This window comes from Rhinolophus hipposideros, assembly GCF_964194185.1.
Source record: "Rhinolophus hipposideros genome assembly, chromosome: 15".
Classification (NCBI taxonomy): Eukaryota; Metazoa; Chordata; class Mammalia; order Chiroptera; family Rhinolophidae; genus Rhinolophus; species Rhinolophus hipposideros.
Window position 1 is genome coordinate 48,543,493 of NC_138061.1, and position 13,205 is coordinate 48,556,697.

At 55.5% G+C, this 13,205-nt stretch overlaps 1 protein-coding gene across 11 annotated transcripts in view; it reads left to right on the plus strand.

Moving 5' to 3' along the window:
- Positions 1–11,638, plus strand: part of PALD1 (phosphatase domain containing paladin 1) — an 88,032-nt gene extending 76,394 nt beyond the window's left edge. For 7 of the 11 annotated variants that reach the window (XM_081074087.1, XM_081074083.1, XM_081074082.1 and 4 more), the window contains exons 19-20: positions 8,170–8,325; positions 9,636–11,638. In XM_081074087.1, coding sequence (XP_080930213.1) covers positions 8,170–8,325; positions 9,636–9,788 — 309 coding nt within the window. In that variant the 3' untranslated portion in view covers positions 9,789–11,638. The remainder of the gene's footprint in view (positions 1–8,169; positions 8,326–9,635) is intronic. The other 4 variants (XR_013994970.1, XR_013994972.1, XR_013994973.1 and 1 more) reach the window with 2 other exon arrangements.
- Positions 11,639–13,205: the final 1,567 nt, after the last annotated feature.

Below are 13,205 nucleotides of genomic sequence, written 5' to 3' on the forward strand. Positions count from 1 at the left end.
GCCCTCTTCACTGGGCCACACTGCCTCCCAAGGAGGAGGAGGCACAGTTTCACCTTTCTGCCCACCTCAAACTTCAATGGGAGTTAAAATAAGAACTAGAAGCCATGATACTTGCCCTTGTATTTCCAGCCAAAATAGGGGAGAGAGGACCAAAGGTCAAGACACATTTCATATGTGTGTGATGGGTACAGCTTGGAGAGGGCTTTTTGTGGAGGGGTTATGAGACTAAACCCACACACAGTGTTTCCATAGAGACTGACCTTCCCTGGTGTAATAGTCTTGGGCCCTCTTTCTGCCGCGGCCTCTCTCAAGCTGCCCAGCCTCTGGGGGCTGTAGCCTAGTGATGCCTCTTCCATTCTTTAGAATGTTGGTGAGATGGGATCAGGGTCTGATCGCTCAGTGTGTAGAAGAGGGCCACATACTCAGGGCATTTAAAAAAACAGCCTCAAAGAGAAAAAAGAAAGAGAAATCCCTTTGAACTAAGTCACTCCGTGAGGTTGGGAGAGAGAAGGCTGGGCCCCTCACTGAGGAGAATCCAAGATGGCCATCATCTGGTGAATTAGTTGTTTCCTGCTGTGCCTGGAAAGGGAAAATATTTGTGACAGAAACCAGGTCAGGGCTCCTAGAGGAAGCCCCTTTAGAATCATTAATGTCAGGGGCACTTTTCCTTAGCCTTGGCTGGTGACATTCGTGTTCTTTATTTAAAACAGTCTAATGTATCTCCCGTCTGTCCTGACAGAAAGAGTTTGAAGGGCTCCACAAATGTCTGTTGAGGTTAAGGTAGCCACACAGAGAGAAGTAAACTGTCCTTTGTTTTCCAACTGAGATTTCTTTTATAAAGACTGGCATGCTTTAACTTTGAGGAGTACTTTTTGAGTTTTTTAAGAACTTATATTTTGTCTCCTTTGGTCCTCAGAGGAGTTGGTGAGGAAATGAAGGTGGGTTTTTAGACCCATTTTGCTGAAGGAGACACTGAGGCCTCATGAAGTCTTGTGACCAGCCAGAGACAGAGCCAGAACCTCTCTCTCACCTCCTCCGCCTGCGTTTCTTTCCCTCCACTGTGATGGCCATGACCCAGGGGGCAGTTTCATTGTGGTGGAAAAAGGAAGGGTTGGCGAGGAAGCCACCAGCCCCTAACTGCATATACTGCCCTGGATTCGTGCAGAGTTGCTAAGAGGTCAAAGAGATCCAGTTCAGTGTCCCAAGGACTAAGGCTATGATCCTAAGAAACATACAAAGTGAGACAGCTCTGGCTTTGAGCCCCAGGTGGGGTCTCTCACAGTCTCTTCAAGACTCTGGCTTGGCCAAAGTCATTCCCTGGAGACCTCATTCCAGTAGGTAATGTGTCCCCAGGGCCTGGGCCGAGCAATTAGAGCAGCCCTGGAATGCTGTGAGCTGTCACATAAAATAGGACAGAAGGAAAGGGTTTCTTCCCAAGGCTCTTTCACACCCAGCCCAAAATAGAGCCAGTGGGTTGGTGAGTGGCTGCCAAAAATGAGGGGGAAAAGGGAGGAGGGGAGAGAGAGAGAGACAGAGAGAGATGTTCTCAGTAGCTGAGACCTCTTTTGCTTTCTTTTCCTTCCCATTGTGTCGCTGAGATGGAACCATGTTTGCCCAGGGACGGAGTACTTTCCTGGTTTATTCAACAGCATACATCCATTGAATACCTAGAGTGTCCCTGCCAGGCTTGGTTTCTGAGTGTGCACCCTAAGGCTGGGAATTTTCAGTGGTTTGGGAAGGGTGTAAATCTCAACCCGAGCATACCCTAGTATATTGTCAGGGTTGTGGGTGTCACCAGAGGTGCCGCCTTCCGGGGCTCATCTCTGTTAACTGTGCAGTCACTCGTCTCTGAAATCCGACTTCCACACCTCCTGGCACAAGTAGGGCTCCACAAATATCTGTTTAGTGAGCCGATGGATTGGTGGAAGGTTGACTAAGTCATTGTATGATTAGATAGGAAACCTGACCCTACCTTCTTTGTACCTTTTGGGTCTTCGTCCACACTGTTGGTCTTCCAAGAAAGGGTGCTGTTTTCCAGCAACTGAAAGAGCCCTGGGGTCCGGGAAAACTGGTTCTGGCCCTGGCTCTCTGCAAGGAAGTCCCCATGCAACCTCGGGAAGATCACTTTGGCCTGCATGGGCCTTGACTTTGTTGTCACCTGGAGTCACTGTCGCTGCTCTGCCTGCGCTGAAGGGTGGTGGGAACACCAGCCTGGGTGTGGTGAGAGTGGGTGTGTAGGGTGTGGTGGCGAGGGGGCGGGGCTGCCAGGTTGGCTCACTGGGTTAGGTCCAAAGACAGTGGGCTCCTGAGGGCCAGGACCAGGTCTTGCTGGAGCTGAGCCCCAGAGCCTGGCCTAAGGGTGCACAATGTTTGTTGAATGAATGGCACACAGAGAAGCCACGCGCCAGGTTTAGCACCTTCAGGCTTGGAAAGTGCTTAATAAAAAATGACATCTTTGGGAAACCAGTTACCCACCTGTGAGTCGAGGGCCGTTTTCTCTCTCCTGGGGACAACATATGGAAAGCTTCCTTGTGTTCCAGACCCCGCTGCCACATAGGCCTGAGGACAGAGTTTGCAGGGACTCATGGAAAGCCTCTGGAAGCAGCTGGCGCTAACAGCTTTGGGGCCACTGTGTGCCAAGAAGAGTGGGGTCTGAGCTCTGGGGCCCTGCCCCTTAAAGACACCTTTGAGGCTGTGTTCGGCTGCCTGCTCAGCTTGGACCCTGCCTCAGCTGGAGGGCAGAGGTCACCTGGCCGTGCTTGTTCCTGCTGAGTGGGCGGGAGAGAGGGCAGCAGGGAGTCTCCAGTAGTGGCATGTTGTGTGGCTCCGATTGACGCCTCTCTTGCTCCTTTTGGTTTTCTTTGGGGGCTCTCTTTTCCTAGAGCCTATGCTATGTCCAGCTCTCCCTGTGGCCCTGGCAGGTCAGTTCCCCTCTTGAACCTTGGTCTCCCTTTTTGGAACGCAAAGGGGTTGAGCTAGGGGGCTGCAGGCAGTCTGATGCGAGATGCCAGCGTTCGTCATCATTGATTCAGCAAACACACTGTGCACCGCCTAAGTACCGGGCACTGGGCTGGTGCCGACCAGGCCTCGTGACCAGGACACGGAAGTCCCTGCCCTCATGGGACCCACACTCCAGTGAGGCAGACACACGAGGAACAACACTCCAGTGACAGTCAGGGTGTGTTGAGTGGTGATAGGGCTGTGGGGGGAGGGGGTCAGGACGAGGCTTGAGGAGGAGCTGGCATTTGAACACAGACTTGAAGGAGGGCAGGGAGGGATCTCTGGCGACAGGTAGAAGACATGGCAAGTGCAAAGGCCCTGAGGCAGGAGCTTTATTTGAGGAGCAGGGAGGGGCAGGAGAGGAGGTCAGAGGGTACAGGGGGGTGGGAGCAGCCCAGAAGGTGCCTTGTCCGGAATTACAGGGACTTTAGCTTCTATGCTGAGTGCCGGTGGGGGGCCAGTGCAGGGTGTTGGACAGAGGAGCCAACTAAATGTTCCAGCAGAATCACTCTCACTCTGGTGCTGTGTTGAGAATAGGCAGCAGGAGTGGGGGTGACTGGGGTGACAGGCGTAGCAGGGAGACCCGTCACTGAGATGAGGTGGCTTGGGGTAGGGTGGGAGAGGTGGGCAGTTTTAATAGTCGACCCGATTCCCTGATTGGTTGGGTGTGGAGTTGAGGAAGGGAGAAGTCAGGTGTGTCAGGTTTGGGCCTGAGCAGCAGGAAGGCGGACTTACCACTGAGATGGGCATCCGTGTGGGTGGGGCAGGTTTGGCAGAGCTGGGCAGGCCTGTTTGGGACATGTTTGGTACATTGGGGAAGCCCTGATCAGACAGTGGCATATCTGCATCTGGAGTCCCAGTTGTCTAGAATGTAGTTCTAGATGACAGTGAAAGCATGGGACAGGATGAGATGACCCAGGAGGTCAGTGCTCAGAGCCCAACCAGGCACCTGCTGCGTACCAACCCGAGGGGAGGAGGGAGGTACAAACCTGCTTGTAATCCGGTGCCTGTCCCTGGTTTGCCCCTGTCAAGGCCAATCATGTCTTGGAAAGCAGAGGAGGCTGACGAGGACGGGCTGAGGGGTGACAGGTATCAGAGCAGGCTTGTCCTGGTCCTGGAGAACAAGCCGAGCCCAGCTAGGCCGGAGTGGGGAGGGCCTTCCAGGCAGGAGAGGAGAAGGGTAAAAGTACCGAGGCAAGAGCGAGGCCTGGCGTGCTTGACTGTGGTGAAAGGGGCCAGGTGGTAGGAGAGCTGGGAGTTTAGAGTTTGTGTCCCAGTTTGGCACTGTGTCCTTGGGCAGTCACATAACCTTGACGAGCCTCATCTGCAAAATGGGATGTCTCTCTTCCTTCTTGGGGTTGCTGGGAGAGCAGAGTAGAATCTGATAATCAGATCGGGTTGTGATACGCTCAGCCCTGCACATGGCATCTGGTGGGCCCTGGACACACCTGGGGAGGCTCCCGGCCTGGCCTCAGTGGATCTGTCCCAGGTGGCCCAGCAAAGAGCGGAGCTTCGAGAGAGCCGCTGCTGGCCACGCTGGGCCCGCGTTGATGCAGGTTTGAGAGGCCTGCAATGCCCAGCACCCTGGCCACCTTTCCCAGGCCCCTTCTATTTTAGGGCTCCGTCCCAGTGGACAAGGAAGCCTTGCCTGCTGCACCACAACTAATGACAGCCTGGCCTGCCAAGCCATTTAAAAACAGCTCCACTATTTTTATCGGGAGGAGGAGGCTGGCCTGTCCTCCTGCCCAGACAGTGCCAACATGGGTGATTTTAAGGAAACCGGGGCCTTGATAGGAAGATAGGACATTGTCTCAAATCACAGACTTCGATCGGGCAGGATGTGCCCACGGAACCTTCCGGGGAGTGTCAGGCGTCACCTTTACCCAGTCCATGGTCTGAATTTGGAGATAATTCTACCTTACCTTGCCAGTAGGGCTCAGAAGGAATCACTTAGCCTCTCCACCCTGAGTGTTGCTCAGACCCAATCCACACTGGTGGCTCTGAGGGCAGCAGGCCTGGCCCCACAGGATCAGGGGCACGGAGAGGGCAGGGCCGCTGGGGCTGTGTCCACAGGCCAGTCCTGAGCACAGGGCTTTCCATGCCCTCAGGACGTTTCTCCTGAGCTCTTTAATTGAAAGTGGTTTAAAATGGCTCTTGCCTGATGGGCCTGTGGGTGATTTCCTCTCCTTCTTTCTAAGAAAATGGTTTTAAATGGGCTCCAGGCCTTTGGATGGAGTTGGGGAAGCAGCAGAAGGGACGGGATGGTGAATGCCTAGCACAGTGAAGTGTGAAATACCCATCCATAGAGATACCAGAGCTGCACTGTATTGGCCACAGTTTGTATTAGGTAAAACCTTTTTTTTTTTTTGGTTCAATTCTAAACAAAATTGCATGTACCTGTTTTGAGCACTCAGTTGGTCATTAAAGCAATAGGCAGCCTGTCCCTGCCCCCCCCCCCACCCTTTACGTCATCTTCTTGCAGCAGCAGTGGGGCCGTTCCTAACCTCCAGCTCAGCAGAAGCCTTCACTGGCCCCCTTGCCTGTAGAGTCAGGGCTTGGCTTGGCCTCTGGACGTTGCTCCATCATCACCCCTTTTCCTGCTGCTATAAGCCCCTCGCTTTCTGGCTACCTCAGAGATACCTCATTCTTTAACCCCTTTCCTTCCCACCCTCAGGGCACCTTTCTGTCTCCCTTCCGCCTAAACCACCTCAAATATCACCTCTTTGATACCCTCCCAAATTCAGTTACCCACCCTCCTTGATCCCACGACCCGGCCACTCCGGGTGCTTTGTGTCTGTCTTCTACCCCCACGCCCAACCACCACCATCAGCAGCGTCTCGGGCAGGGCCTGTGTGTATGTGTCAGCCCTGCCTCCTGTTCCATGAATGAATGGACTTGTGTGGCTCTTCATCGTGTCCAGCTGCATCCTCATACCTTCCTGAGCAACTCTGCTTCCAGAAATGGGGCGGGGAGTCTGAGAGTTTAAATGGCGGAACCAGGACCAGAACCCAGTTCCTGTCTCCGAGGGAGTCAGAGCACTGGCCGGGGGTCCCTGCGCCCTCCTGGGCCCTCTCCCTGTCTCCTTTCCCGCCTTGCACTAGCCCCCTGCCCCCAGAGCTCCTTATGCATGGTATGGGTGGGCTGGCCATGCAAGTTACTGTCCACTGATGCCACCCGAGGAGCAAAGACGGCCGACGTGCCGAAGGCTGAGTTATCTGAGGCAGAAGTGAGGGGTGGGACCATAGGCCCCCAAAGCAGGCCCACTGTAACTTCCGGTTTGTGGGATTGTGGCCGTGTCATGTCTGGGCCATGGGGGGGGGGCCCACCTGGGAGCCTTCCCACAGTGACCAGAGGCTGACATCGTGTGCCTGCAAGGAAAGACCTCCAGCTGTGGCCCAGCTGTTGGGATACCGCCCTTCCTGGCTCCTGGAGGGCCCAGGCTGGCTGTGCCCTCCCACGGGTGTTCCTGGTGTCTGAGGGAACGGCCCCCATGCCACATCCTCTTCCTGGAGCAGAGACAGCTGCTGTGGCCCTGGGGGGAGGCCTGGGGGTATGGGTATGAGGTGAGGTATGGTGTTCTCCTCAGGTGGGCAGTGGGTGGGGGAGCACAGTCAGGTATGGGGCCGAGAGACCCGAAGGGGGGCAGCTGGCTCCGTCTATCCTGGGCCTGTCCCCGGCCTGCTTCTGACCCTTACACTAAGGACAACCTTGGGAGGACCCCCTTCAGTCCCCCTGCTCCTGAGCATTCATTTCCCATGAGTCTTCTGTTAACAGGTCACTCCTACCCCTAAACCTTCTATGGCTCCCAGCATGAGTGCCACGGCGCTCCACCCTGGCTAAAGAGACCACCGAGGAGCTTTCCCAATGGCTCCCCCTTCCGAGAGTCCCGTGTGATTGGTCAGGGTGGGGAAGCTGGCCTGGAAGGTCGACTTCCTAGGTGTCAAGTAATTTCCATCACTGGGTGCCAGCCCTGTTCCCCCTCCTCTCCCTTCACATCCTTGTTCCAGCCAGGCCAGCCCCGTTCTGGTGCCCACCTGCTGGGCGCCATCCTCACCTCCTCCACTCCATCTGGTGCTCACTCTTCCATCCAGGTCCAGCCGGGCCCTCACGGCCCAGCTGAACCCCATGCTCTCTGGGAACCCTTTAATTGCTCGGCTGTCCCTGCTCTCCCTTCCCTGAGCTGCTGCTTCTCTTGCTGACCCTTGGCCCCGGTGGCCTTCCAGCCTTGGAGAGGGAGAGCACTGGGATCCGAACGCCATAGGCACGCCCTGCTGCCTCTGATTCTGAGCCATCTGAAAATATGCAAAACAAGCTCAGGGACCAGTCTGGGTCAGACGCCAAGCTGGGGTTTCTCCCTATTCCCAGGCAGAGATGAACTCACCCTTAGGAACAGCTGGAGGCCACAGAGCCCAGGCTGAGGGAGGCGAGAGGGTCCAAGCTGTATCCAGAAGTCAGAGAGCTTAGCTTTGCTGACCACTGCTGCTGCCCTCTTCCCAGGCCACTGATGAGAGACTTCATACCCACCCCTCCCTGAGGGAGGCCCAAGGGCTTGGGAGAGGGGGAGCAGGAGTCTTTCCTCTAGTCCTAGATGAGTCGGGGGCCGGGGAGATGTCACACTGGGGCTGACAGGATTGGCAGTAAGGGTCCCGTCTAGTGGTTAGAGCTGTGTCCAGTCTCGGGGCTGGGGGCCTGCCACTTGGTAGGGCCTCTCACACCTTAGGCTCAATGGAGGGTGCCTGCATAGAGCTTTCCTGTGGCAGCCTGTCCTCGTCTGGTTGCCCCTCAGAACAGGACGATGGTTGTAATTTCACAATGAGAAAGCAAGGGTTGAAGGAGGCCAGGTAACCTGTCCACATGTCCCAGGTAGGAAGTGGGTTTCTGACTCCTGGGCAAGAGCGATCCCCTTGGCTCTGCCATCTCAATCCCTTCCTGCTGTCCCCACCTTGGTGGTGAGGGCAATAGAGGGCGAGTGTGTGTGTGTGTGTGTGTGTGTGTGTGGTATGTATGTGTGTGGTATGTGTGTGAGTGGTCTGAGTGTATCTGTGTGGAGTGGGGTGTGTATGGAGTGTGTGATGTGTGTGATGTGTGTGTGCAGCATGGGGTGTGTATGTCCGTGTGTGTTGGCCAGGGACGAACCCCACACTGACACTGTGCGGCGCCACCCTCCAGGCGAAGGCAGCGAAGTCGGAGGACGAGGCCCAGAGGCTGCAGCTGCGGAGCCTGCAGTACCTGGAGCGCTACGCCTACCTGGTGCTCTTCAACGCTTACCTCCACCTGGAGAAGGCCGACTCCTGGCAGAGGCACTTCAGCACCTGGATGCGGGAGGTGAGAGGCAGGCGGCTGAGGCTGCCCTGGGCAGCGGCTGCAGGGACCCCAGTGGGAACAGGCTCCCTGTGGAGCGCGAAGCATGCTCTCTCCCATTTGACCGACGTTTTTGTCTTGTTTGACCTTGGGTCCCCATGGCAGTGTCTGCGCTGGGCAGGCAGTGGGTAAAAAGTTCGATGAGGATGACTGAGCAGGAGGGAGGAGCCAAGGTGTGTGGGGAACTAACAGAGACCCCAGCCAGAGTCGGTGAGGGAAAGGTCTGGGCTTAGGCAGGTGTGTGGATGGGCCCAGAGCTGCGAGGGATCGGAGGCAGGGAGGCCACTGCGGGCCCCGTGGCAGGAATGGTGGCTGCTGTGTGCTTGTGCTGAAGACAAGCCTTGAGCGTGGCCCGCTTGTGGGTGAGCTTTGAGTCAGGAGACCTGATGGAGGTGGGTCACAGCAAGGTTGCCCTCTGAGCAGGCCTGGGCTTCGCTTCCTCTCTGAGCCCCTGGTCGGGAGGAGGCGGTGGGACCGAGGGTTTTCCTGTGCAGTTGTGCTTGGAGAGTGGAAATCGGGAGCCAGGGGCTGGGGGGAGCCGAACCTGGGTGGTGGGTGTTGGGGGGATCAAGAAAGGGGAGAACTGCTGGTCCATTTAGGGATGTGGGCTCCAGCCTCAGGACCCCTCTCTCCTGGCGATGAGTGGCAGGTGCTGGTGAGGATTGCCCCGGGACTTTTGTTCTGAGTGGATCCTGTGTCCTCCCCCCCCCCCACCCCGCCCCAGGATGGTGAGGTGAGAAAGGGGCTGCTTGTTGAACGGTTTGCGTCTAGTGCCAGAGCCCAGGCCACTGGGCAACAACAGGCCCCCGCTGACCTGTGGAGTGGAGGCCCATAGCCGTAACTCACAGCCAAAGGGCTCTGGCTGGCTCCGGGGTCCCCACTGCCTGCCTCAGCCCTCCCTGCGGGCCCCAGCTGTAATGCCCCTTCCCTGTGCTCCTGAGTGTCCCGGTAGGAGCGTCAGGGCGACACAGCACAGGGTGTGCTTGGCCTCCCGTGCAGCTCTCCATCTGCAGAGTGCTCTCACTGCTTGTGTAGCCCTATACTGTGATCCTGGGCGGGAGAGACTGGTAACCCTGTCCTAAGGACACTGAAGCTCAGAGCAGTTCACAGCAGTTAAAATGCAAACTTGTTCAGGTGCTGAGCTGGTAGGAGGCAGTGCTGAGTGCTTTGGAGTCCAGTGAGGGAAGGATGATGGCATGAAGGGGGGGCAGCGTGGCCCAAATGACACCCTGCCTCCCCTGGAATGCTTCCCCCATTTCTGCTGTCCTCCCCAGGTGGCATCAAAGGCCGGAGTCTATGAGATCCTCAACCAGCTGGGCTTCCCCGAGCTCGAGAGTGTGGAGGACAAGCCCTTCTCAAGGCTGCGCTGCCGGTGGCAGGAGCAGAGCCACAGCCTGGAGCCCTTCACGGCTGGGGACTTCCTGTAAGATGTGTTCACCCTGCCCCTGTCCCTTGCCACAGGGCACCACGAAGGCTGGGGGCACCCAAGGTGCTCGTCACTGAAGTGTCTCTGAGGAAATGGTCCCCCAGCTTCCCAGAGAAACTGGGGTTGGATGGAGACCCCATTTTTGAGAGAGCTTTTTATAGGTCAATTCATGCACAGTCGTACCTTGTAAATGACAGGCGTGTGGCCAGCCTCCAAGAAGGCCGCGTATGTACGCCTCGCAGACAGGGCTGGCATCAGCCCTCCAAGGAGCTCATTTCCCAAGTTGCTGGTCAAAGCTACTTGCCACTTCTGCTTCCATCCTCTCCTTCTGCTCCCGTCTCAGAGCAGCCTGGCAAGCCCCCGGTGCACAGCAACCAGCCCATTTGGGTTTCCTTCTCTTTCATTCTGTCTCTGCTCTCCCTCTTGGCTTTTCTACTTTAGTGACCTGACTAGTACCTAGGTTTTCTGCCTCCCTGGGGGGTGGACAGCACTCTGGGTGGCTTTGTTACTTTAAAGGCATCTGTACCCAGTTTCCTTGCCTTGCATGCCCCATCTTCAGCCTGGAGACTTCAAGAAGGATGACCACATGGTCTGGTAGGTCCCACGGAGGCTCTAACTCGCCTTCCTTTCCCCCCACTTCTCCTCTGGGGCTGGTAGGACTGGAGTTTTCTAAGGAGCTGGAAACATCAGGGAGCCCCTCTCAGGGGAAGAAAGAGCTCCCAGAAGGTGAATGCATCCCTGTGGAAGAGGCCAGCTCCATTTGCCTGGGAGCCCAGGTGGGGGGTGCTGAGGAAGGCAAAGCTCCCAGCTGGGGGTCCCTCTGCACCTCCTCCCTGCCTACCAGCCCAAGATGGCCCTGGGCTCGTCTCTCCCAGGGCTGCTGGGTGACCTGAGTGAACAGTGGAATGTGTGAAAGTGGGCTAAGGATGGCGTGAGGGTCACCTGGATTCCAGACCATCCTTACTAAGGACCACTGAGCTGCCCACCAGGAGAGGTGGGGGGAAAGGAAGGCGAGTTAGCGCCTCCGTGGGACCTACCAGACCATGTGGTCATCCTTCTTGAAGTCTCCAGGCTGGAGATGGGGCATGCAAGGCAAGGAAACTGGGTACAGACGCCTTTAAAGTAACAAAGCCACCCAGAGTGGAACAGAAGGGGTCACGTGCTGCTGAGTTAGAGGCCTCCAGGCTCTGCGCTGTCCAGACAGTGGGAAAGCTGCTTGGAAGGCAGAAGAAGCAGGCGGTGTTGAGTTGAGCCTTGCAGCTCTTCCTTTGGCGACAGGGGTCTGCTGAAACCCAGGGGCTGAACAGTGGGGAGGCAGTCCACCTGGGTTGGCCCATTGGGGCCAGGGAGGCTTCTCTTTGGCTCCCTGGCACATGCACTTCTATGGAAAAACAGGTGGATGTGTCCGTGGTCATATTTGAAAAGGGGAGAAGAGGCTAAAGTTTTTCATTAGCTACCTAGTATTGGAAACTATTTGACCATCTTGGCTGAATTCTTTTGCAAAACTACTGTATGTCTGCTCACTACCTTTTCACATTTGTTGTTTTCATTTTTATTATTTTTGCATGTATTAAAAACTTTTCTTTGCAGACAAAGTCTAGGTGAGGGGTCAGAGATCGGGGATGAACTGGAGGTAGACTTTGTGTCGAAAGTCAACCCTGACTTTCAACTGTGCTGGAATCACTGGCCAGTCACTTCACCTCTCTGCCTCAGTTTTACCATCTGTAAAATGGGAGAATAATACTTGCCTACCTACCTCACAGGGGTGTTGTGAGGATTCATTTGTGATCTTTTCTTTTTTTTTTTTTTGTACAGAGCTTTGAGCATTAAAAACAGCTAAATGTAAAGTGCACCTGGCTGCTGATTGTCTTTAGTGTGGGGCAGGCATTAATAGATGCAGGCTGGGATCCCTATTCCTTCAGAGTAAGTGTAGGTGGGCAGGGTGAGTCGAGAACACCTCTCCTTAGCACTCTCTGTGCTTAGAGAAGGTGGCTTTTTCCAGACATCTCTCTTCTTCCTCACATCTGCAACTCAGGATTCTCAGGGCTGTTATACTGAGCCCCTCCTGAAAGAAAGCATCATAACAGGCTAATTCACACTAACATGTGAAGGACTGCTATATCTAGGGAAATGAAACAACGTGGAATTTCAGTAGTTATGAAGGGACCTCAGCCTCTGTTTCCTCCTTTCATCCCTCCCCGCCCCACAGGCACCCTTGGCCCTGTCAGGCCCCTAGGTATTTGAACACTCTTGTATTGAGATTGGTATGAAAAAAGGCAGTGGGGAGAGGGAGACCGAGAGAGCACTGGCCTCAGGCTTCTACCAAGCGCTTCCAGGATTAGAAGAACAAGGCCCTGTGGGATGTAGTTAGGAGGTCAGCTGGGGATGGTCAGAATGGACTCCAGAGCCCCCACTGCACTGGAGTTGGTTATCCCCCCAGACTGGGAGGGAAGGCCTCTCCGGGTTATTTCCCAGCACAGCCGAGTCCTAGAATGCTTCCCGTGGTTTCTGAATTCAAGTGAGGAAGTGTGTGCACCAGGCTGTGTGTGTGAGCGGCTATGGCGGTTCTCACTTCTCTGTCTGGGTTGAGGGGCTCTGAGACGGGCTACGCAGGAACGGGTGGAAGTTCACAGGTATGTCCCCCAAGCTCCCCAGGCCTGCTCCAGCCTGTGGAGGACAGGTAGCAGTGACATGGTCAGTACTGGCTCACATTTCAGTAGCTCCTGTGGTCTATGGCCCCGGAAACCTCTGATTAGTGAGTGCTTATGTGTCAAACTTTAGAACAGCACCCGCCATGTAGTAAGCACACCATCAGTTTTAACCAACTTTGCAAAGTCTCTCTCCAAGTGCTTGGGGTAGTACCCCACTCACCCACACATCTTGTCCAAAAAACACACAAATCTTAAGTGTACCATTTGATTTTACAAATGCATACATCTGTGTAGCCTAAAACCCTGTCAACCTTACGTGTGGGTTATTTTTAATGTTAAAATTTATAAACAGTACCTCAGAGGACATCATCAAACACAACTCTTTGTGCAGGGAATGGAGCTCCTGGGATTGCATATTCCTGAAAACAGCCCCAGCTACCGGAAGCGAATAAGGGGATTGTAAAACTAGTCAGTGGCAGGATGTCATGGGAGCGTTGGCAGGTGTGCAGCAGGGCCTGGGGAAGAGCAGAACTGGGACCTGGAAGACTGTCCAGGGAACCCAGAAGCCCTCTGTGGCGTCCATGGGGATGCATGGCCTGCACTCCTTTCAGGAGAACCTGCTGCGGAAAGCAAGTAACACAACCTCCAGCTGCTGCCTTCTGATCCAACACCTGCCACGGCCTTGCTTCCCTCCCTCCCGCACTCTCCTTGCTCAGGCTGCTTCCACACAAGGACTGAGCTCGGCGGGGGGCGGTTCCTAGGGCCAC